Source organism: Ciona robusta, chromosome 9, assembly GCF_009617815.1.
Source record: "Ciona robusta chromosome 9, ASM961781v2".
In the NCBI taxonomy this organism is placed as follows: Eukaryota; Metazoa; Chordata; class Ascidiacea; order Phlebobranchia; family Cionidae; genus Ciona; species Ciona robusta.
This window is the reverse complement of record NC_143243.1, coordinates 6238884-6263332: the sequence shown is the minus strand read 5'-3', so window position 1 is coordinate 6263332 and position 24449 is coordinate 6238884. Positions and strand designations below refer to the sequence as shown.

The window sequence follows — 24449 nt, the reverse complement described above, 5'->3', positions numbered from 1 at the left end:
ATAGAACAGATTTATAAAGATACAAAGAAAATGTAACAAAAACGAATGTATTTGTCAATATAAAGCTTCAGTGATATTTACAGAATAGAAACACGCAATAAATATTTTTAAGACTGTGAGTTAAGAAATAGAAAAAGCAAATGAGGAGTCAGTTAACCATAGAACGCCTTCTCTGTTTGTTCTCTATGCTTGTTATTAGTCTTGCAAGCAACCTGGCAAGATGGTAGCAGTTGATGGACATCTGTTATACTTTTTTACCTGGTATCATACCACCAAAGTTAAAATTGCCCTCAGGGAACTGAAAGACCATTTCAGGGAAGCCTGGAGCTCCTGTGTGTAAGGTAGGGGTTGGTATAAATGTGACTCAAAAGTCATATAAGTATATGGCATGCCATAAAAGGATAAGGTTTAATGCTGGTACTCAGACTTGCATGGCTTGATCTTTGAGATAAGCATATCACTGTGTAAGCGGGATTGGTATAAATATAACTAAGCAGGTCATATAAGGGTATGGTCTGAATAAATAAGCAGGTCAAGATGTCATATAACGATATGGTCAAACATAAACATTACTAAAAGGTCATATATGTATATGGTCATACAATAAATACTACTATAAGAGTGATATAAGTATACGGTCATACATAAAAATTACTAGGTGTGTCATACTATGACATGTTTAGGGAAATGTTAATCCTAAAAATGCCAGATCAACATATTTTGCTTAAATAATCGCAACCAACTTTTTTATTTTTAGCCATTTTTTTAATTTTATACCTAAATATACATGATAACCAAAGTCTACATTTAGTTGCAAAGTGTTTGACATATAAACATAGCAAAGTGTCGTAAATTGCTACCTATGCTAACCACCGTTTAGATAGTAATCTTAGCCAAGATGTTCAAACAAAATTCCTGTTAAAAACTATATGTTGCTGGTTTTGTTCAGTAACAGTAAGTGTTTATTTTAAACAAAGATTTTTTGCTAAATTTTTTAAGTTTTTACATTACAGTCTATTGTGTTAAGATTTAATGATTCGTTTTTTAAGACAAACATATCACTACTGGCAGGATCAACCAGGTAACAGCATAAGCATTAAGTGTATTCTAACACATTACTTACCTTTACCAACCACAGCCAAAACACTGTCGTGCCGTTTAATATTTCTGGCCAGGCGATCAGTAAGAATGGTTTGAGTCCATGAGGAGAGACTTGAACCAAGGTAATATGCTGATCCTGGTAAAGTATGACATTTATTGATCTAAAAGCTGGGTATTTCATGATATGATATTATACTTATTTATCTTAGCATGGCAGAGTAGCGACTGTTCTATCACTCGATATAATCGTTATAACACAGTGGGTGTGATTTCCGATTTTATTTATAAACTAAAAGAGCTCTTTATTTATATATCATGTTATATCTGGTAGCATGAGATGCATATTAGTTGTACTTATTTTAGAATCTGTCTAAAGTCTCTTACTGAAACAGATTTCTTGCTCCACGAAAGAAGTTTTGTAATTATTCGTCAAAAAATTTGCTCCTTTGGTTTTCAATGAATACTTCATGACGTCATCCATGTAGAAGAAGTTGCCGGGAAAACTTGCGTTCATTAATCGGATAAGTGCAATGTTCTGGTGAGATATTCAGTTTTGAAAAGAAGTTACATACATGGTATCTCAAAAGGCAAGTACAAGGTGTATGAAACAGAACACCTGCGTTATAATGACTATAGTTTTCTCGCCATGCAAAGATAATTAAATTCATTTGCAAATATCTTTTTTTTATTTATGTGCATAAAACACAGATCTTCTAATCAGTTTCAAAACAAACATGATATGCCATATCTCAGATACAACTTTCATTTCAAACGTTCAAACCCATCTTCAGTGATGTAGAAATAGAATAGAAAACAAATACACACTCACATTGGGGGGACTAGCTAGGTAAATAACTTTTAGGTTGTAATCGGCCATCTTGTCTTTTATAGATTGAATAAAAGAACTTCTAAGTTGTTCATCATCTTCCAAACCAACGGTAATTTTGCAAATCTCCTTATTTCTTTCACGAGCTCCTTTAGGTCGACTAGGCTTGCACCTAAACCATATTGTGTATTGAATTATTTTATTTACATTATGATAGGTGTTGTTTTGAAATAACTTTGTTTATAATTTGTTTTATGTAATTCTATATCATATTATTTATAAACTTGATTTTTTAGGTTTAAATTAATAAAATCCACATAATATATAGGTGTATTTTAACATGGATAACATAAATTGTATTTATCTCTTTGAATACAGTGGCAAATATCAGGTTATTTAAAACAACACAAAGAAGGGACTTATCAGCAAAACAACAGTGGTTAAAAATAGCTATGTTATAATTTGCTTATTTGATTTATGTAGTCTAAGCCACATTATGTTTAATTCATAATCTTTGTGTTAAATTACTAAACCAACATTAAAGCCATAAACTCTGGAATAGAAGCAAGCACATAACAACTATGCTAAGTTGCATGGCTGGCTACAACACTTACATGTCCAACCAATCTGATTCATATCTCCAATGCACTGCCATGTATGGTTTATCATGCATGACTTCTTCCTTGAAACTTGTTGCTAACTTTCGCACAGGAAGGGGCCTGTATTAGACACTCAATTAATATTTTTTATGTTTATTATTTTAAGTTATTACTCTCATGTTTTTATTATAGGTAAACAATACCAACAGTCGTTACACCATGGGTGTTCTGTTTCATACACCTCATGCTCGCTTACGAGGTACCACTTATGTAACTTTGTGGGAGATTTTTTTTAATGTATGGCTGACAATTTGGACAACACATTACTAACTACTGGGTTGGAGCAATTGCTGTTTAGTGTCTTGCCCAAAGACACACGCCCACAACAGTAGCAGCATCAAGCCTTGATCTTACAACCTCCTGTACTTTACCTGAAGAATTGTTTAGCAACCCTTGAGTAAGTGGCCAACCATCTATCCTGGCTTGGTAAGCATTTCTTCCCATATATTATTCCCATGCATTTATATTCATCAGGACCAATTCTACCCGCAGATAAATCATTGGGAACCAATTCCTCGTAACTTGAAACTTTAATCTCCCTCATGACCTGGAGATATAGAAGGTTGAGTAAGATTATCTATATGCAAACAAGCCCAAGGCTCTAATAGTTCGGAAAATAATAATAATAACTATTATTTGTCTGTCAGGTTAAGGTGATGTAGATTAAAGATTAATAAAATGAAAACTTATGTAGTGACAAAACGACTAAAAAACATGCTTACAGTAATAACACATTTGTATTATGCCATAGCCCTCATGGAGCCGTAGGCCTAACACCTACATATATTATACCTTTCTATTAGCCGGTTATAACACATGTCATTTTGTCGTTGATTCCCTTCATTTAATTTTTTAATAAATATCATCCTAAAAAATCTTTCAGTGGCTCATCTAATGTAAAAACGTAGTGTATTTCTGAAGTTTCATATGCCATATGGCAAGACTAGCAGAGATAACAGAAATACGATCTTCGCTATCGTTTTCGAAAACATAAATATAAAATTATATTATGTAACAACTTTATTATTATTTGTTTTACCTTCACTTCTGCAGCTCGCTGGAAATGTTTAATTCCGTCCATTCTCTTCTGGTCAACCTGTCCACACTGAACAACAACATCCAGCCTACCTTTACATTCCTTCTTAAAATCCTTCATAGATATCGCATTCACTGCCTGCGGAGGTAAAGGTATTTTTTGTAACTTGAAGCATCAAGTCGATTACTAGGTTATATTTATAGCTTACTGTATGTTTAGTTTAACAGCTACACTTTTTCTGTAACATGTTGTTAACAACTGTGGTTGTTTATTTCTTTCTTTTGTTGTTTTATTTATTAAATAAATAAAGCTCATTTTAAATTGAACTTAAACTTACTTTTTTCAGGGCGCCCAAGTCAACAGTTTCACTGGGTGGCCAAACCAAGTCAACGGTATAATTCGTATCAAATATAGGAAGAACAAATGGATTCTCAGCATCATCTCCCATTCTAGGGTGCCTAGTGAATATAATTGCTATAGTAAACTACATGTTCTTAATTTGTGGTTGATCGATTGTAACTTATTTCTCTTAGCATGGCGGGCAATGGCTGTCATGATAATGGACTACTTGGTTGCAATTGCTGTTAAATAACCCTTGCCCAAAGGACGCAATCGCCTACAATGGTAACAGAGTGGAGCTTCAAATCTGCAACCTTTTGACTACATTTCAGGTCATATGGCATGTCTCGCTGTAGGCCCTTACTCAAACAGAATAGAATAGAAATACCCACCAAGTAACAGTTTAAAAATAAAATTTGAGAACATAGCATTAGCCATAGAGTTAGTATAGATTTATAGACATAATTACAATGCATGTAATGTATTTAGTTAGGCAACCTGTGAAACACTGGAACAACTACTGTCCTTCCCATCTCATATGCAGAAACCACTCCTTGACGAAACAAACGGAACAAGTTATTGGGTCCCATGTCAAAGTACAACATGGGTAAAACATATCCTGATGATTTCAGTTTTGGTTGAGGCTGCAAAGAATGTGAAGTATTCAGTAAATTGCTGTACATTTAGATTATACAATATTGCTGTACACCAATGAGAGCTGCTAGAAATGAGCATTGGTGTAAACGGTTACATGTTTCAAATGTTTTTCAATTTAATGGTAGTAGTTTTATATAAAGATATAATATTTTTTAACAGTGCTGTTTGATTCGGAACTGTGATAATATTCATAACCTGGCCCGATTTAAACAAACAAAAATCAAGTCTGATGAATAGTTTACTATAAGAGATAAATATTTTGCTTAAAATGGCATCATCTGTCTCTTATTTAAACATTAACTTAATAACAACTTACAATCTTTTGCTTTTCAAAATTAGTGCTCACACCGAGATCAGGAGATTGACCTCCTGACATTGACTTTACATTGGGTGCGATTCTTGATGATGATTTCTTGTCGCTCCCCCCTGCTCAAATTAGATTGTTAGTTTGATATTATAGATTGGTTTAGTGGTTAAAGTGTTTTCTTCTAAACCAGAGGATATTGGGTTCAAGGATTGATGTGACCACCATTGTGGCCTGTTTGGCCTTAGGCAAGCCGGTTAACATTATTCCACTCTAGTGGTTACTAACGTGGATTTATACTTGAAACAAGTGTTCACAAATGTAACTAGTAAGCAAGTACGAGGTGTATGAAACAAAACACCCATGTTATAAATACTGTCGTTGTCCCGCCACCCGAGAATAAATAAGTTACATTCATTCATATTACTATGTCTCGCTATATATTGTGAGGTTTCATCATTGTGTCTTAAAATTTTTAATACATAATTTCAGCTTTATTATATGGCAGTATAGCCACAAAACACGAATACACAATCTAACACAGGTCGTGCTTAGCCTTAGGCGAGAATTAGAAGCTATATTAATCTGCTACTAAACACGTCCGCGAGATTTGCATTCGCGGTAATAAAACATAGGTGAAAGCGTTAATTTGTATTTCAATTAATAACAACTGTTGCCGTATGGCGGTCGAACCTTGTTTGGCGTTTTTATCTGCAGCATTTGGTTTGATCACTACGGCTTGCGGTGCTGGTCTTGTTGCTGCAGCTGCTGCCTGTTGTAACGAGATTCAAGTTTAAAATAGGATTTGAAAGTATGGGATATTATATGCAAATAGTATCCACCTTACCCCACAGTAGTATAACTTTTTATTGTAATTAGTAACTCAATAAAAGATAATTTTATAAGAGACGATTCATTTTTTGCTTTCTGCTATCGTCTTGGCTATTATAAATAACGAAGCGAATTCGTTTTCGTTCTTCTAAAACAAAATAAATCTCTTTAACGTTAAATATCATATAGATTATCTGTGTGTATAGTCAACGGTGTTGGCTGTTTATCCTTACTGTTAATACGAGTGATCACCACATTGTTGAAGTTGTTTCATAATTATGGGATCGGCCAACAACCCGGCATAACCATGTGGCGCGAGGCTACGGTGGTTAGCACAACTTTGGTTAGCACGCACGCCTGTAGTGAACCTGTTCGAGCCTCGACCCTGCTACCGGTGTATATATGTGTCTCTGTTCGCGCTTAATCTCCCACAAAGTTACATACGTGGTAACTTGTAACACGAGGTATATGAAACAGATTATCCGTGTTATAACGACTGTCGTTGCCTCGCCATACAAGCATAAACAAGGTTCGTTCATTCCTACTATTAGATTTAGGTAGTCTACTATACGGCAAAGCACGCCAAAAAGAAGGCCATCACCGCAGGTTATACCTACCACTGTATAAGGATTAGTGACGTTTAACCGCACTTAGATTGTGTGCTAGCTTTGGTTTTACAGCTTAAAAAATGCTGTTAAACTTGATTATATATGAAATTTCTTTCCGGGTTTACTTTTCGGTAAACTTACGTGTTTTTCTCATTAGGTTGTCCATAAAGAGTTGTCTAAATGGTCAGCAAAATTGTAGGATAGGGTTAGGTGATTCATTTGCCAGTGGAAAAAAATAATATTTACCAAGTTGTAAAACCGTAGCCCCTTCTTAAAACGAAAATTTTGGTGCTAACGGTATCCCATCTTACCCCACGGTACTACAGCTGTGTGGGGGGAAATGGGACACTTTTTGACTACAATTTTCTTGTCCCACTTGATAGCAAACAAAGAACATTCACAATTATAAAACCGTACTTCTACGACTCCCATTAACCGTTGTTATCTATTTAAAACACGATCAGGATATTTGGTTATTGTGTGCTAAAGGTGTCCCATCTTCCCCCACCCTGTTATATACATAAAAACATAGAAAAAATACCCACATTCGTTCCGATCTTAATTATATGCTTACCCGTGGTGCGATAGGTTGCTGGGGTTGGGGTGGAGGGTTGTTGATTTTTGACATCTGAAGCTCTTGCTCTCTTTGTACTTGGTGTAACTGTGTATAACATACGATATTGTGTAAGCTATATAGCCTATGGTAGGTTGGGGTAAGATGATCCATGCTTTTATTCTGTTTTATCGTTCAATTAAGAAGCAAACAAAGAATATTTACCAAATTATATAACCGTATCTTCACAACAGTAAAATAGCATTGTTAATAGTTAAAACACGTTTATTTCGGCGCTAACGGTATCCATCTTACCCCAGAGTATACCATATATGCTCATATGCACAACTAATAAACAACTTTAATTTAAATCAGATTTAGCTTAAGTTTAAAACTACGTTGTTGTTACTGAAAACAACTGCTTCTAAAATGCGGTATTCTCCATTAGGGCGGAAAGTTACTTGCACCACATTTGGTTTTTCTTATGATGGTTATCTTTGTAGGATATTTGTTGCTGCTAATATATACAATATTTGTTTGTTCGCTATTTGTTTTATTGTACCGCGGGGGAAGTGGTATAGCTACAAATGTCAACAGTTGGTTACGAGGTTGTCTACTTTTTTATTGCGATAAAAAACATACATTCATTAGAGTAGGGCGGGGGAAGATGGGACACATCACCATAATTGGCTAATGTATGATTACCTGTTCTTGTAGTTGTTGCATTTGATCCACAGGTACAGCGACGTCTTGCGAGCCTCCTCCTTGAGGTAACTGCACTTGTATATTCTGTTGGTAATTAAATTTATGATTAGTTGTATATGATGTAACAACCAGGTGTAGCCTATTATAGGTGTATAAGATCTTGTGACAGTTGATAATTTTGTAATCTTAAAGAACCCATGTTTCGTGTGCGATACATCATATAAGGGTTTGCTGATAAGTTTAAGTTTCTTGTCCATGTGCGTCCACAATGGTAGCAGCGTCAAGCCTCGAACCCCCTCTGGGTCAGCTACTGTAACATGGCGCCAGAATCAGTGTCAGTTTACAAGCAAAGGAAAGGCGGGGTTGAACTACCTTCATGACCTCAATGTCAAACACCGCCTCGATAATTTTGATGGATGGCCCACGCCTTCAAATACCAATACGGTGTTACTACGTCACTGCCACGAATACGGCCACGTATATGTGACTACGGGTATTTGAAGTAAATTAATTAATGGATTTGTTTTTTCCTCGCATATCGGGGCAACTGCAGTCATTATAAAACGGGTGTTCTATCTTTTATACACCTCGTGTCCGCCTACGAGTTACCACGTATGTAACTTATTCATCCTCGTGTGGCTGGATAACGACAGTCGTTATAATACGTGTGTCAGCGCGCATTGAAGTATACTTACCCTTCGGTTTTTATAACATATAACGTTATCTATCTCCTCAAATGCGATAGCGAAGGTTAAATTAATTAAAACATCAATTAAGAGAAGAGAATTAGTAGCCGAACGACAATCGTTAAAACACGGTTGTTCAGAACGTGACAGCGAATATTAAAATTATTCTCATTCTTTTAATCTTCTCTCAGACAACTTTGTGTAATCTGTTGTGTTTTTCATGGTCCATAAATTGATTATAATGGTTCACGTTATCATAGCCCCAGGTCTTAGAATTGCGCGACTTATGAACGGTATGTGTTTTGCGCATGGTAATCATATACCTCATTAAGACAAATAAGTTGCGGAATTTGATTTGTTGGATGGCATTCATCAGCAGAAGATTTAACGTATTTTTTGCCTATAAAGTACTCACTGTAATTGTTAGACTACTGCGCCTGCCATATTAACAAAACAAGCTTAAATGTTCGCACCTTTAAAATTGTACCATAGGTTGGGGCAAGATGGTCCATTGTTTTATTATATTTTATCGTCCTATATTAGATAGTAAACAAGTAATAAAAGGGCGTTATTAATTGGTAAATTACAATTAGAAAACATTGGATATGATGTGCTAATGGTAATCATCTTACCCCACAGTAATATAAGTACTATGGGGCGAGATGGGACACATTAAGCACAAATTGTCTAAACATCAGGATCGTATTTTCAACAACAAAAAAACACGGTCCATAGGAGTCGTGAGGGTGCGGTTTTGTATTTCTTTTAATATTCTTGGTTTAACGCCAAATGAGACAAGATATAAGAATGAAAAGGTGTCCCATCTTACCCCAACCTACTATATAAAATAAACAACAAGTTATTCTCTTACCCTCGTTCTTTCGCTAGGTTCCATGGTATGTGATTCTAATATCTCCAGCATTAAATAAACAACAGCAACCGCCCCAATCAGTTCCAATCCCCGCTTTACTAACCGTTTCCTTAGCATTCTGTACATCTATGTATATTACCTACGGCTACCACCTATCTACAAAATTGCCACTGAAAAATACGAAACAATTTGCTGCACATGGTTAACCCGAATATAATACATTATAGTTTTATATAATGTATTGTCATATAAGATACAAAGTAATCTATTTAATATGACTTACAGCCACAAATGTATAAATACATTAGAGCTTTACCATTTAAACAGGGTATAAAAGTTTCTTTGAAAAGTAACGAAACAATTTAATAAATATAACTAACCTACATACAATAACAACTCATTATATTTATCTTATTAACATACTATAACGAAATTAAACTACAGAATATTAAATATTAGATTTGATTAACTTAAATAAAGCACCACCAACTATAGTTTATATATTGAACAGACTATAAAAAACCGCAGAGTTGCTTCAACGCAGATTTTACGGATTCTTTTTCAGTAATCGCTTGAAACTCAATACACTTCGCAAGTTACAATTACAGTTCACATTCATACGCAGGTTATATGGCATCAGCAGCGTGCAAAATTGCCGTCTCCAATAACCGGTGGGCGCCTGCGGGACTCCGTCTAAATGAGAAAACGCCATGTCGCCTGGGGCACATGCGAAGGTAGTTGGTGTATATACAAATATTCAAACACTGAAGAAGTATATGGTAGAGAGCATTTTTGGGTTGGAAACTTACCAAGTTTTACATATATTACAAACCATATAGTATTAATAAAGCAGAAGACTTCTTGAAATACATTTTTGCTGCGGATTTAGTCGAGTACTTTATACATACACACTTGGTAAACGCATATTCGCACATACACAGTTTTTAAATCATATACCGACTGTAATTTTGCTGCTACTTCCCTTCTTTTCGCTGTTTTATTCTATTTGATCTCCACTGTCGTTTACGAAGAGATAAAACAAATGTAATTATGTTTAAAAAAAACAGGTGTTGGGGTAATGGGCCACTCTGATTTTAAGTTTTTGATACATGAATTTTTGTTATGTAATATATTATAGCAAATAGATAGAGCCAGATGAATAAACTTTCCTTTATACAGGATGAACTGTTTCTGGTTTAAAACATGCTAATCAGAAATCTATTTCAACAGAACGGCGATGATTCATTTTGGACTTGGCTCCTTTGTATACACTTCACTAATCTGATATGAATGATTTATTGGCACTTTTAAATGGTAGCTTTTTTTAATTAATGCATGTTAATTCCCTTCTTTTCGTTGTTTCAATAATTTGATATTCGCTGTCGTACTTGGTACGGAAAATAAAATAATTGTGTTTTATTACCTGTTTATTCGATTGGTCTCATTCAATAATATAAAGTGTTTTGTATATTTATGCTTCATTATATATATAGCCACACGATACAATATCGGTTACCTATATACGTCAGAGTATCCGAACGTCTGTTATATACCAGCTTAAAATGGTCACGCCAATTCAGGTTTAAAACAATACGGGTTTGTACTTTAAACATGCATCAAACTTTGTTCAATTAACGACATACCAACAAAACAAAAACGCGTTTTCGTAATTCTGTTTTTATTTTTGTTGCTATAGTAAACTCCGGTTGTATAGCCGCGTGGGGGCAGCAGAGAGTCATGTATCTAAACAATTGTTTAGAATGGTGGTGGCGATTGACTGATGTAAATATTCTATTCTGTGGCATGGGGGGGAGTCCTACAGTGAGCCATGCCATATGACCTGAAGTTTAGATTAGCGTTGGCCAATCAACCCAACACTGTATACCACATTCTATTTTATATGGGTGAGAGGTTCTACAGTGTGACATGCCATGGGACCTGAGATTTTGGGCAGAGTTGGCCCATTACCTTAACTCATTTGAACTGCGAAAAATTATATATTTTTTAGGAAGATGTTTGAATTTAAATATATAAGTGATGTGGGTTTACATAAACGAGAATTGGGTTTCAAATTTAAGGTAGTTGAATCTTTTCCTGTATAACACTGATAAATCTTCAAATATATACACTTATTCACCATTTGGTAGCATACACATGAAATTGAACTTTATTGTGAGGGGGTTATGCGAGGTAACGTCGTCATTAAATTGTAATATGTACCTATTTCCTTACACCCTAATCTGAGTATAGTTTCCGATACATAATTACCGGTATAGCGACACACATTAAGCCTAATACAGTATACTGTTTCAATCGTCTCGCATTGTATTACTGCGTTATTCCGTTTCAGGATATAACGGAATCTGAGTGTGAGTCATCGCTTATAAGAGGTTAGTACGATAAGTCAGTTTGCATTGCAGTAAGTACAAGATATATTTTTTCTCAAGTAGTTTTAACCTGCAGCATGTTTTAGCGAGTGTCGTTTTGCTGCTAATTCCCTTCTCTTAGATGTTTTAATTAATCTAATTTTCGTTAATATTATCAAAGATATAAATAAAATTTATGTTATGCTATGTAAATATATGTTCAAGAGACGCATTAATAATGTTAGTCCCTGTCGAGTATTGCTTTAAAGTAAAGGTGAAGTAAAGGTAAAGTGAGGGCAGACACAATTACTGTGAAACATTAGCCGACCCTTCCCTTACGAGAGCGCTCACCGTGAAGTAACAGGGTGTGTTGCGTATTTACGCTGGCGAGGTTAGGAGTCTGTTTTGTAGCTCGTCGAATTCTTCCGTATTTTATTGTGGATGGCACACCGAGTGTTTGATTGTAGGCGGGCAATGCCTTGTGTAACTCCGCCCGTATCGCGTAACCAATCACTTTATAATCAAGAGAAACAAAGCGTGGCGAATGCGACAAAGGCGACATAACATTCAGCCAACATTCGGTGGATTTCCAAAATATCGCACAAAAGAGGCAAGACTCATATAAACTTTATCACAGCGAGACAGGTGCAACTATAGCAACAACGTGATTTAAGTTTAGCACGCAGTATATACATTTGAATAAAGTCATTAACATAACAACTATAAGAGCAGGCTTTTGTTAAAGTGTGAACAATCCACCGACTTTACCAAGGGCAATTATAAGCAACAGAATAGCAGGTGTGCTAAATACAGCTTTGCACACCAAACCCTGGTAACAGAGTAACTTATACGATGATAAGCTGACTTGTTCTATAGTTAACTACGTAAGGATTAATACGTGTTATTCATTAAGGGATATAGACACTGATAGGCACTTGTCATATTTTACAACCAGGTATATAGCTGTCTTAGCGGGGTTAAAATGTCAACAAATTGCTGTTAAAAGCACAGTAGTAGCGGAATGAAGTATCGATGTTACGATAAGTTCTCCCTTCTGCAGGTCTGTATGGATAGCTTATGTGGTATAAACATAATTTACTATTAAGTTCATGTTATTTAAAAACGAAGAAAGGTTAATCAACAGCGAAACAACAGCTGTTAAAACCAACGTCTGAAACATGCTATACATAAGTATGTGGGTAAGAACGTCAGTTAAAAAAACGCGGTTGTTGCATCTAAACTTGTTCAAACATCGTTGTCTTTGTGAGTTAAGCCCGACACTAATGTTCGGCACTTCATGGACAAAGTACGTCGTCTTCAACGTCACAGCTGACAAGCATTGCTTCAATAACTCGGTTGTGAACAGAAACCTCGACCTACTGCGACGATAAGTTTCCGGCCGAAGTTTTCAAGACTTTTCGAGGGTTGTTCGCGTGTGAAGTGCCGAACCTGGATATAAAGACTTCCAAGCTAATCTGTGGCCCATGGGCGCTGACACCTGGCATCGTGTAGAAGGATTGTTTGACCCCAAGATTATTCTACTCAAGAGCTTTGTGAGCGCCTTTCCACATCTTCTCCAAACCGCCGTTATTTTGGTTTCTCCAAGCAAAACATCAGCAGCAATTACAGTCTAATGATTGCGCTGTTAAACCGAGTGGTGTTCTCGCCTACCGCTGAATCTATATAGTCGCCTCAAAATTAAGATTTTATGCGTTTTTAGTCGATTGGCTAAAACTCAGTCGATAAAATTTTGACCGCCCTTTGTAATAATTATTGCACATGGTTCTAATCGGCGACTAAACAAAAAATACACGATTTAAGTCAGTTTACTATAATACCACCCTATGTGTAATATTTATCATTTTTTCAGGCGAAATAGGGAGTAGTTATGAATATGCTGTAAGGTATATAGGTTATGTAATGCTGATGCTGTTATACTGGTCAACACCCGTGGATTAAAACATACGATGAATTGAGTTACGTCATCGTAATTGGCCGTCATTTGTATGTATAAGAAGAAAGAATTGCAGCAGAAACTAAATATCTTGTTTGCAAAAGTTTGAACCCGTTTAAAACTAACAGGTGAGTGAAGGGATTTTGAAACTATATGTTAGGTTGTGATGGGAAACTGTGGCCCATGTTTTTATTTTCTTATATCATTCCATATGGTAAGAAACAAAGAATATTTACCAAATTATAAAACCGTCGTATCATTACGACTCTTATTGTAAAAACTGCGGTAAGAAAATATGGGATACCATGTGCTAACGTATCCATCTTACCCCACAGTACTATTTCTTGTTTTATCAACCCTTTTCAAACCAATAACAGTTATATATCCAACATAAGGCAATTTTGGGATCACTTATGCAGAGTATTAAATTTTAGAAGGCCATAATTTTGATCGCATAATGGTCGCGATAAACGCCGAATTTGATCGCATACGCCGACTGTGTGATCAGATATCGAACGTGAGAAAGTACTATCTTGGTTTAACAGTCACATATTAAAACTAACGTTCTTTCGCATTTTTTTAACCGCATTGTGTTCAAACGAATTTTGTTTTGCTGCTAATTTCCCTTTATTCGTTATATTTATTCGCTGTTTTGTTCGAAGAGATAACGATTTATGTTAGGTATTATGAATGTAACACACCAACTTTTTTCGTTACCTGAATCGTCCAACTATATATAGATCAGGAAAAGATTCAATGAAATTATCACAGTTTCTGTTGTTTTCTCTTATTTTTCATTCTTTATCACATGTTTTTGTTCCTTTATTTTCTTACATGCGGTTGGTGTTTTACCAGCCACAGAAACGACCATTACGCCGCTAACGTAAGACTTTAAGGAATTGAAGTGTTGTTCACAGATTTGCGGCATTGTACCGTTGTTTTGAAAGTTAGGATGTTATAAAGCCTTTAAATAAAAGCGGTCTTATATCCGCACGTTAGGCCAGTTGTATTGGTTTTGTACTCGAGTAGAAAGCAAATGATTCGTCAAATATTTACGTACTGTTAATACAATTGTACGAGTAAGCAGGCCGCAGCTACACTGTTGCGAAGTATTACTTTGTACTCGTGATATAAGTTAACTGCTTTCTATTCAGCTGTATTTGCTTAAAGCGATATATAGATTATTTTGTAGAAAGGCCAGATTTTTCAATTGTTCCTTGCACGTATTAAAGCCACAGACAAGAGAGATATTATTTAATTAACATCGCGCAATGATTGAGGAATAACACGGTAGTGTGTATTTACGCTTTCATACTGTATTGAAACGTTTGCCTAGTTACGTAAAATAAAGCTAACTGAATAACCCCGTAGGTTTACCCGGTAAATAGACGTTTACATTCGTTGTATCCATGGGTTACTTTCAGGGCGAAGGTTATCGCTTATAACCTTCATACAGAGTGCATTAGGTTAAAGTCAAACTATTCACAGTAAATGTAATAAATTCTGTGAAACCAATCTAATTTATAACGCTCATGAAGTTGGAGGATTCTCGTAATAATATAGTGGGGTGGGGGAAGACGGGACACCTTTCACACATAATATCCAAATAGCCTGATCGTGTTTCAAACAATTAACAACGGTCTGTGGAAGTCGTAGAGATACGGTTTCATAATTCATTGAATGTTCTTTGTTTACTACCAAATGAAAAGAGAAAACTAAACGAAAAGGTGTCCCATCTTCCCCCATCCTACTATACACCAGATCGAGTGCTACGAAATTAACAGACAAAAAAGCGTCCAAATAGTTGTATTATGTCAGTTATATTTCGCCTGGAATGGCACAATCAGTTTCCTATTTAAACAGAACCAATTAACAGTAACTTCACGTTTGTGCAACGTATACGAACCTTTATTGTTGTTTTAGCCGAACCGATCTTGAAAGCTGGATACCTACTTATCAAAATCGGAGTCTGGACTTTTCTAACCGATTCTTAGTCGGCCCAACAACAATAACTTGGTTGTCAAGCGAACACGCGATGTTTAACCGACTTTACTGAGTGAGTTGCACGTTTAGGTGGTTATGTGAATATTTGAAAGGAGAAATTTATGTTTTTAGTTTAATGTTTAGTATAGGTTGAGGTAATAAAGTTCAAGGTTTTTATTCTGTTTTATCATATAGCATTTAACAGTAAGAATGTTTAGAAATGTTTGAGCCATAAAACCGTATCCTCTCAACTTTAAAATATCGTTGCTAATTGTTAAAACATGATCGGGTTATTTGGATGTTATGTGCTAAAGGTGTCCCGTCTCCCCAGTCCTACTATATTACTATCGTTTATCCTCTCGTAGGATCTCGGTTTGTTTTCGAAGTATCTCTAGTTAATGTATTGCCGCGGGTGGACCAAGTCTAGTGTGTTTAACTCCCACAGTATAGATAAGGTAATATGAAGCCAGTGTGTTGCGCTAAGTTATGGAGACGGCTGCTTCCATATCCTGTGGATGTAGGTTGTTGATTTCAGTGGTTGAAGCAAACAGTTGGAGATTTCAAAGTTACATAAGAAGTAACTCGTAAGCGGGCACGAGGTGTAAAAGTCGTTAAGTTGTTACATTATCAATAATTGTTGCTAGGCTTTTTCAGATTTGGTGGGAGTACGCAAATTATAATGCAGAAAATAGTTGCATGCGTGGTAAGCGGGCACACGGTGTATGAAATAGAACACCCGTGTTATAATTACTGCCGTTGCCTCGTCATGTGAGGATAAATAGGTTACATACGTGGTAACGTGTAAACCGGTGGTACGCGGTATAAAACAGACCACCCGTGTTATAACAACTGTGCTTGCTCACCATGCGAGAACAAATATATAAACGTGAAGACCATTTACTGTTAGAGAGACATAGGCTTAGTATATATAGGTTACTTGTTGAAATGAAAATAGTGGAATTGTACCAACGCCCGTCTACCAAGTCATTGCCGGTTCGAATCCAAATCCAGCATTATGCTTTGAACGGTGGGGTTGGGAGGCAGGATAGAAAAGTTTCATTGAATTCGATTCCTGAAATAAAACTGCAACCTCATACTTCAGGTATAGTAGGTTAGGGTAAGATGGGCCGTGTTGGGGTAAAGTGGGCCATGTTATTGTCCGATTTGGTTGTAAACAAGAATGTTTACAGAATTACATAACTTTTCCCTCACGGTTGTTAATTGTTTAAAACACGATGAGTAAACATGGTATTTTTAAGTGCTAACGGTATCCATCTTATCCCACACTGCTATTGTATATCGGATGCCATTATAGTGATTACATAGTATTGTCGTAATGTGTACGATCTATAATTGCTTTTATATGTGCGTTAATCTGTTTTGTTTGTTTTGTTCAAGCTATAACATAGTAACATTGAATGCTGGTTGCGCTTTTACACTTGTTTCAAGTTATATTATAACTGCAAGTCGGGCTGATAATATTATATATATCGCTGTCTTATAAATTCCATGTGCGATTTGTAGCCGTCGATGCGCGAACACGAGTAAGTGCGTTGTCTTGTTATACAGCATGCCTGTTTTATACGCCTGTCACACTGTGCAGCAACCCCGCATAATGAATGCCCAGCCGTGGATGCTGTCATCAATGCATTATCAGGTACCTTAATACAGCTGTGTTGCTGCTGTTTGTTGTGTCACGATATGTCGTTCTTATAAATTGTCAGTAATGGGGTTTGCATACCATCATCAAAGAGGAGTAATGTTAAAACAACTGTCGTTAATTACGGTTGAAACAGAAATAAACGTTACATATAACACGAGCATTATTTCAATGTTAAAATGTCAAGGTGGCGTATACGTCTGTTTATTATAGCTCAATATACGTATATGGCTTAGTATTGAACAGATCTTTCACTGTGGAACTGACATTTTAGTGTTGGTTTAAGTTAGATCAACACGATAGTAGCCGATTTTAAGTATCGGAAAATCCACTTTCTTCACGTTTTGTACTAGACCTACGTGTTTGCTCTGGCTATTTTCGATTCTTGCCGAATTTCAAAGTCTGCTTCGTCATGGTTTCAAAGCTTATATAAGCGAGGCCTTCCAGCCTTGTATGTATTTGTGTATATACCCTACGTGAATTCGCCGACAGCTTTAATACTTTGCGAAAACACGACTTTACATTTTAACGAGTTGAAACTGTCACAGCACTTGCTTTAACAACAACGTTTTGTCACAACATCTTAAAACTTCGGGCCAAGTGTATTTTACGACCGACGAAATAACGTTTTAACTATATTGCGTATATGGTATATATACTGTTGCTGCCAGGCATTATATACTTGTAGAATTGTTCTATAAAACAGTTCTTCCGGCATTTATTTATTGAATGTCATTTACCTATGTTGTTAACAAAACAATTCAATATAAAATACAAAAAGTGTTGTTTACAAAACATCTGAATATAAAATATATCATGTTGTGCTGTTTCTTTCACAATTAACTTTTATTCGCTTTTTATTGCTGTGTTTTTCATTCTGGTCGGTTCAACGTCAAACGTAAAGTATAACAACATATCCTTATATGGTGAAACGTGAATTGGACCAGCAACCTAACAACACATCTCACTTTCCAGGTGCAAGGAAACGCAGTCACCGAAACAAAATGAAAATCGAACAAGTGAACAGACACGAGGAGACATCGTACATGCTTGATGAGGAAGTATGTAGGAAACTCAACTTTATTATTTTTGGTAAAATTAGAACGAGGATTTGAAGCGAGGCGTATATAGAAAAGGATTACGGTTTATATTTCATCTTTTTTTTGGAATAGAAGTTACACTCAGTGTCCAAAAGTTATTTATTAATTATTATCTGAAGTTTTCGTTAAAAATGTTTTGTGTGATATTTTTATCGGCAGAAACAAAACTCGGACTAAATTTATTTTCGCCATTCGACCAACACCATCAAAACACGTTTATTTCCTATATTAATGGCTTACTATACAATCGTTGGTGGTCGATGTCAATATTTGTTGTAGTTGCAACTGAGGTTTATGTTTTTTGCGGTTGAATATTGGTTTACTGATGTGTAGAAGGGTGGGGAAAGATGGAACACCTTTTCATTCTATTTTCTCGCCCCATTTAGTATTAAACAAAGAACATTCAAAAAATCGTAAAACTGTATCCTCACGATTCCCATAAACCGTTGTTAATTGTAAAAAAACACGATCAGGATATTTGGTTATTATGTTCTAAAGGTGTGCCGTTTCCCCCACCCTAATGTATATACATCTGATATTCTGAATGTAGTATAAAGTAAGAAACACAAGGTTTTCTATTTGTCTCCTCGAATACGCTAGCGAAAACCAAATTATTAAAACAACAGATAGAAGCATAAGAAAGGACAGGCTAAGTTATTTTTCACTGACTATTTGCTTCCATAAGAAGTTAAGCGCAGTTTCATTGCCGTTACCAACGAAAATAAACACCACATTATACAGTGTGTCGGTTAAATATCCCTCCGTCATCGCTTTGACGTCAAAACAATTCGTCTCTGACTTCTGTGCTTTGCCAAGATTTGGTCGCTTTGTTTTGATAACCCGTAGAGTTAAAACCGATTTGTTTTGCTTCGTGGCTTAACTACGTTATATGACGTTGACGTTCCTTTGTAGCACACAGTAGCAATGAAAACATTGAAAGATTAAAACTGATGTTCGTCTCACTAATCGTGGCTCACTCTCACTAATTAAGGATTTAAATCGTTCTGAAATAATTAAAAAGTTGTAATTTTAACAGCCACGCTTTTTGACACTTTACCTTAATTGCCTGTGATAACAATATCTACAACCAAATGGTGGTAAACACATAACATTGACAGAAAGACTAAAAGGGCGTTTTCGTAATTGTGAAACCACGATTAGGAAATATGGGATAATATGTTTTATAACGGTATCCACCTAAGTCCTAAACCCACAGTACTATATACGTACACCTGTTCTATAATTATGTCAGCCATCAGAAACAACTAACCATCACAAAGTTGTTTTTAGACGAACCGAGCGATCCTGCAGAGCATTGTGGCGAAAGATGAAATATCAAAATATCTCAGTCCGCTCAGGTTCATGGAGATAAATACTTGGAGGAAGTAGGTTTGAATATAAGGCTGGATTTTTATTGTTTAACACATTTCTTCCAACTACACTTATTTATTTAAGTTAGATATAACTCTTTATACTATATTGTGGGTTTAGCAGTCGGGAATTTTATTTAAGATTTAAACTCAAATAGTTTTTACCAGTACCGCTGTTCTTCGTTTTTGTTTTGCAAATTACTATTAAGACAAATTGAAGATATTTTCCTTTCTCCAATTTAACAACTGTTTTCATTAAAAGACCTTATACCCCTTGGTTGCTAATGTGCCAACTCTGGTTTAAACCCTAGATCATACGGCGTACAGCACTGTAAGACCTTACCTATATAGAACATAACAACTCTTATTTAAACTGAAGTACTGATTCGAATGAGATTTCTGCCAACCCCAGGTCTTAAACACCATTGTTCTTACACATGCTCGTTTCACAGAGAAGTTCCGTATGGGTTAAACCACGAAAGTGACAACGATCGTCGCAAATGGCGAACTCCCCTTGAAATACTTTCCTCAGTGACTGGAGAAGCTTCATTAACTCGCTCACCTTCCCCACCTAGCGGTAGGAGTTCGGCCAAACCAAACGAGGACAAAACTAAAACGAAAGTTAGTTCGAACATTATATGTGTTGATAATAATATATAATAAAGCCCAAACAGCACCTCGAAACAAGTGTTGTTTGCTTTTACTCGTCGCTTACTAAGACCTATAATATATCCCAGTGTATATGGCATGATTTATATTTACAATAAACCACAAATAGTACATAAATTTTACAAAACAATTACAATAAATATGAAAAACTATTCCCAGGCTTCGGCACCAGTTACTCATGACACTTCTGCGCATTCAAGGAATGAAAGAAGTAACATATTCACCCAATACACCAGTGTTGGGAACGAGTGAGTATCATTTCCATTCAAACATTTATGTTTTACTACATTTACCTAACAATGTATTTGGGGTTCAAGTCACGGTTTTTACTGGCGCTTTTTTCCTCCTTTTATCCATATCGTGTTTTATAAACGACCGTCGTTTTGCTACAAATTCCCTTCTCTTCGTTTGTCATTTAATTTTACATTGGAAGAGACCAATAAACATTATGTTACGTTTCAGTTATCTAGACGGTAGCACCGTTGGCGCAAAACCTCAAACTAAATCACGCCAAGGTCGCCCCGGGTATTTAGAGACTGGGCACAAATACGTCACGAGGCCTATGACGTCACCAGAACGTCATCCCATCCTCACCAAGATAAACAGCGAGAGGTTGGTTGCTACAAGGCAGACATCAGATCCACTGCCTAGTGATATCGGAAACCAACATAGTAGCAACAGGTATCTATATATCTGAGTTCACTATAAGAGCACATAATGTATATACATATATGTTTGGTTTATTGGCGCTTTTATATCTATACCTTTGGTTTGTTTCAAAGCGAACATGACCAGCATGACATAATTGTCTTCATTTTTTGAATAATCTTTAGTGATGTTAGAAGTAAAAATCGTTTAAAAATGATAAATATTATGTTATAGGCTATATATATTGTGCTGTGTTTTGTTTGTATTAAAGAAAAAATCACTGTGAGGCATAATATGTAATCACAGTATATTTTTTATTATTATAATATTCCTGATCTAAACCTACTTTCTTCATACAGACCATACAGCCGTGATGTTGCAACACCTAACATATACAACCGAACACCCGTAACATCATCTTCCAATAAAAATCATTCCTCTCAACCCTCTTGGCAAACCAACTCCAAACAATTCGGTAGAACAATTGATTCAGCGCAAATGTCCGCTCGGCCGCGTATTAGAAGCGGCAGCGAACTACACCGACCACGATCGGGATTTGAAAGCAGAATCGGCGGGAATCCAGAGCGCAGCGTCCCGCCGATTAATCCCCACCCACCTGGTCTTAGGCGACATAACTCTGACGTCACCCAATCTGATCCAAATATTGCTTACGTGCCCATTTCCCCGAAGCGTGCCCCCCACTACCGACGGGACCCTATCAACACCAAAGTGAAAAACTATTACGCTGCTAGAATTGCTGCCAATGACGTAATTATGACGTCACCAAGCCACAGTACACCCCCACTCCACATACCCGTCCCAGAAAACAGTAAAAGGAAACTTAAATACTACAACACTACTTACAGGTTAGCATTAGTCATTTTGTCGCTTTATTATATCGTTTTAACTATAATCTTTAATCCTCACTACCATATACGAAGACAAATATTCATTCTACAGACCGTCTTCCCAACCAGGAAAGTTTTCCAGCGGTATAACACCTAGAATTGTGTACGCTAATGACGTCATCGCACGGGCGGATGCTGAGACCAAAATGACGTCATCAGTTATTACGTCACAGCACTCCCCATGGGTGACACAAGCCCTCCCCCATCTATCAGGGGCAACAGAACACAATATGTCTCCTGCTGAACGCGATGGTTATTACGTGAGGTGAGTGTTGTATGTTTGGTGGTAGGAGCATAAGTTAAATGAATGAAAGTAAGTTATTCTCTCGTGTCGGGGCAATTACAGTCGTTTTAACACGGGAGTTCTGTTTTATACACCGCGTGCTCACTTACGAGTTACCCCGTATGTAACTTTGTTGGTGAACCATACGCTGGGCAATAAAAGTTAATTGCTTTCTACTCAATCTTGCTGTCTTTATAAATTAAAAAAATGTTTTTAACAGAAAACCAAGTAAAACTGTGAGCTTCCGACTCGAAAACGGTGAAAGCAACCCACGAGTCTCCAATAACCAGAATAGCAACGATAACGTGTCAATGGTAGTGGTGAATATGGATGGGCAGTACAACCAACTTCCAAGTAATCGTGGCAATAGTTTGGCTGCATTGAATAGACCAGTAATGTCACCCCGGTCTTCATTGAACATTCGGGAAAGTTCCACAGGTTTTACTCAAGCGGGGTCCGTGCCCACTATAACAGTAAGACAGTAGCGAAGGTAAATAATCCAAGTTAGGTCGGATTTCAAAAAGCTGACCTACCTTCTTTCGAACTGTTTTGGATAGATGCTTTGGAAAAGGGCAACTCTGGCCCTCGCCGGTATATTATAGAATTACAAATATGTGATATGAATGGAGTCCGTGACGAGGTCACACTGATGGGTGTTGGGGTAAAGAGCCGACTGTGGCATAAATCCCGGGTCACCGACAAGGACCTAAACCATATAGAATAGGCCTTGCCCCAAGGTTTGTCGTCATTTCAACATATTATGCTTCCAACTTGTGGTTCATTTTACTGACGACTGACGGCTTGCAAGTAATTGAACAGTTAAAATACAATATACGGCTAAGGGGGGTTGATGTTTATGTAAGAAGAAACACTTTTTAGGGAAAATAGCTTCGGTTTAAATTTTCTGTCCGAAAATTAGCAAAGATGAAATTTGTTGGACCCGGTTTCTGTCGGTTATACATTTTGTAGCACTTGATCCCGACTGTTATTTCTTTACAAGAATCGTCCAACTTTATAACACTATAGATCAAAGTCAGATTTCCGGAATTTATCCCAGTTTCTCGGTCGTGAGTTTAGCTTTTTATATTATGTTTACTTTTTTCCTTAAAAATATCAAAACTAAGTATTTATGTTCAAGAGTTTATGTTCCTTTAAAACGTAATCAGAATACACGAGCTGCACTATACATAATTCGTTTCAAATATTTATTCAAATTTATACAGTATTCTATTTTTTACATGAAGTTATACATGCTATATGATATAGATATTACATTTGTTACGGTATACATACCATACATATAATAACACAAAGACTTCATGTTGCATTACTAAATTTAGCCAAATTCTTAATTACTTGCAAAGAAGCGTTATACGCACACTTACTTTTATTAAGGGCATATACTGAAAGTTTTCAACCATATACCATATATGCCAATATGTTAAGTTTTAATTTAAACATGACTCGTACGTAAAATGTGATTTTCACCTCGAACGTTTCGGTTTAAAAACATCTTCGGTAATGTTAGAAGTTAATATTAACTTCCCTGTTGGTTGTCAAGTTTATATTGAAACATTCGTTTTAACAAACCACTATGTTTGTGAAGTTGTTTTAACAATAGTTGAGTCCAGTTCCCCCTCTAAGATTACATGGGTCGGGGTCACTTCTTTCTCAACGTTTTCTTGAATATTCCTGTTGGTTTTAATTTTCTTTTGTTTCATTTTCTTTGTTTTTCGTCGTTTTGATGTTTTCTAAAGGTATAAATTTTATTTGGTATTTTAAAGACTTTTTTTATTCCAAAGCATAAACCAGTGTCTCAATTGGTTATACTTTGTACTCTATTCAATTTATTCACTATAAAGCATATAGGTAAACAATAATTAAGAGAACGGAAAGAAGGGAATTTGCAGCAAAGTGACAGTCGTTATATAAAACACGCTATGCGTAAAAAATACTTGGTAAAAGCGTCAAATAAAAGCATGGATGCTAGAACCACAATACAATCTTAAGTCAAAGGTATTTTATTAAAGCTTAAGATATAAACTACCTTCTGTGCTTCTTTAATTGCATATTTCAAATATTTGACATCCAGCATATGTATCTCCGTATCTTTAAACGTCTTGTCTTTAGAATTTAACTGTCCGCTAGATTGCTTTTGTTCTGTGTTTTCCATGACGACAACCAGTGCAGAAAACTTCGGTTATAACTTTAAATTTCTGCAAAAACAACAAAATGTTAAATAAACACTTTTGCCCGTACCGTAAAAAAAGTTCAATTAAATTTTCTTTCAATTCAATCAGCACCAAAACTTGACACAAAACGTGTGCTCGTA

General features: G+C 36.1%; 2 protein-coding genes and 1 long non-coding RNA gene across 4 annotated transcripts; 1 reads left to right on the top strand and 2 right to left on the bottom strand.

Moving 5' to 3' along the window:
• Positions 1–31: 31 nt before the first annotated feature.
• Positions 32–9371, bottom strand: LOC149731676 (uncharacterized). The gene is made up of 14 exons (XM_089884531.1): positions 9177–9371; positions 7620–7703; positions 6936–7022; positions 5616–5694; positions 4935–5044; positions 4460–4605; positions 3960–4080; positions 3626–3760; positions 2958–3133; positions 2542–2646; positions 1931–2099; positions 1486–1636; positions 1124–1237; positions 32–330 (listed from the first exon to the last, which is right to left on the bottom strand). Exons 1-14 carry the CDS (start codon positions 9300–9302, stop codon positions 245–247), a joined length of 1689 nt encoding a protein of 562 aa, XP_089740657.1. The 5' UTR covers positions 9303–9371; the 3' UTR covers positions 32–244.
• Positions 9372–13569: 4198 nt separating this feature from the next.
• Positions 13570–23893, top strand: LOC149731675 (uncharacterized). Of its 2 annotated transcripts, none has more exons than XM_089884528.1 (9): positions 13570–13624; positions 18115–18200; positions 19530–19624; positions 20062–20230; positions 20438–20526; positions 20741–20959; positions 21286–21792; positions 21887–22099; positions 22338–23893. In XM_089884528.1, exons 2-9 carry the CDS (start codon positions 18144–18146, stop codon positions 22600–22602), a joined length of 1614 nt encoding a protein of 537 aa, XP_089740654.1. In that variant the 5' UTR covers positions 13570–13624; positions 18115–18143; the 3' UTR covers positions 22603–23893. The 2 variants fall into 2 exon arrangements, with proteins under 2 accessions (XP_089740654.1, XP_089740653.1); XM_089884527.1 differs by lacking the exon at positions 13570–13624 and adding an exon at positions 15589–16581.
• On the bottom strand, positions 23306–24335 carry LOC149731674 (uncharacterized). Its single transcript, XR_016385679.1, has 2 exons — positions 24165–24335; positions 23306–23868 (listed from the first exon to the last, which is right to left on the bottom strand). It is a non-coding gene; the product is annotated as an uncharacterized LOC149731674 (long non-coding RNA).
• Between the last annotated feature and the right edge of the window lie 114 nt (positions 24336–24449).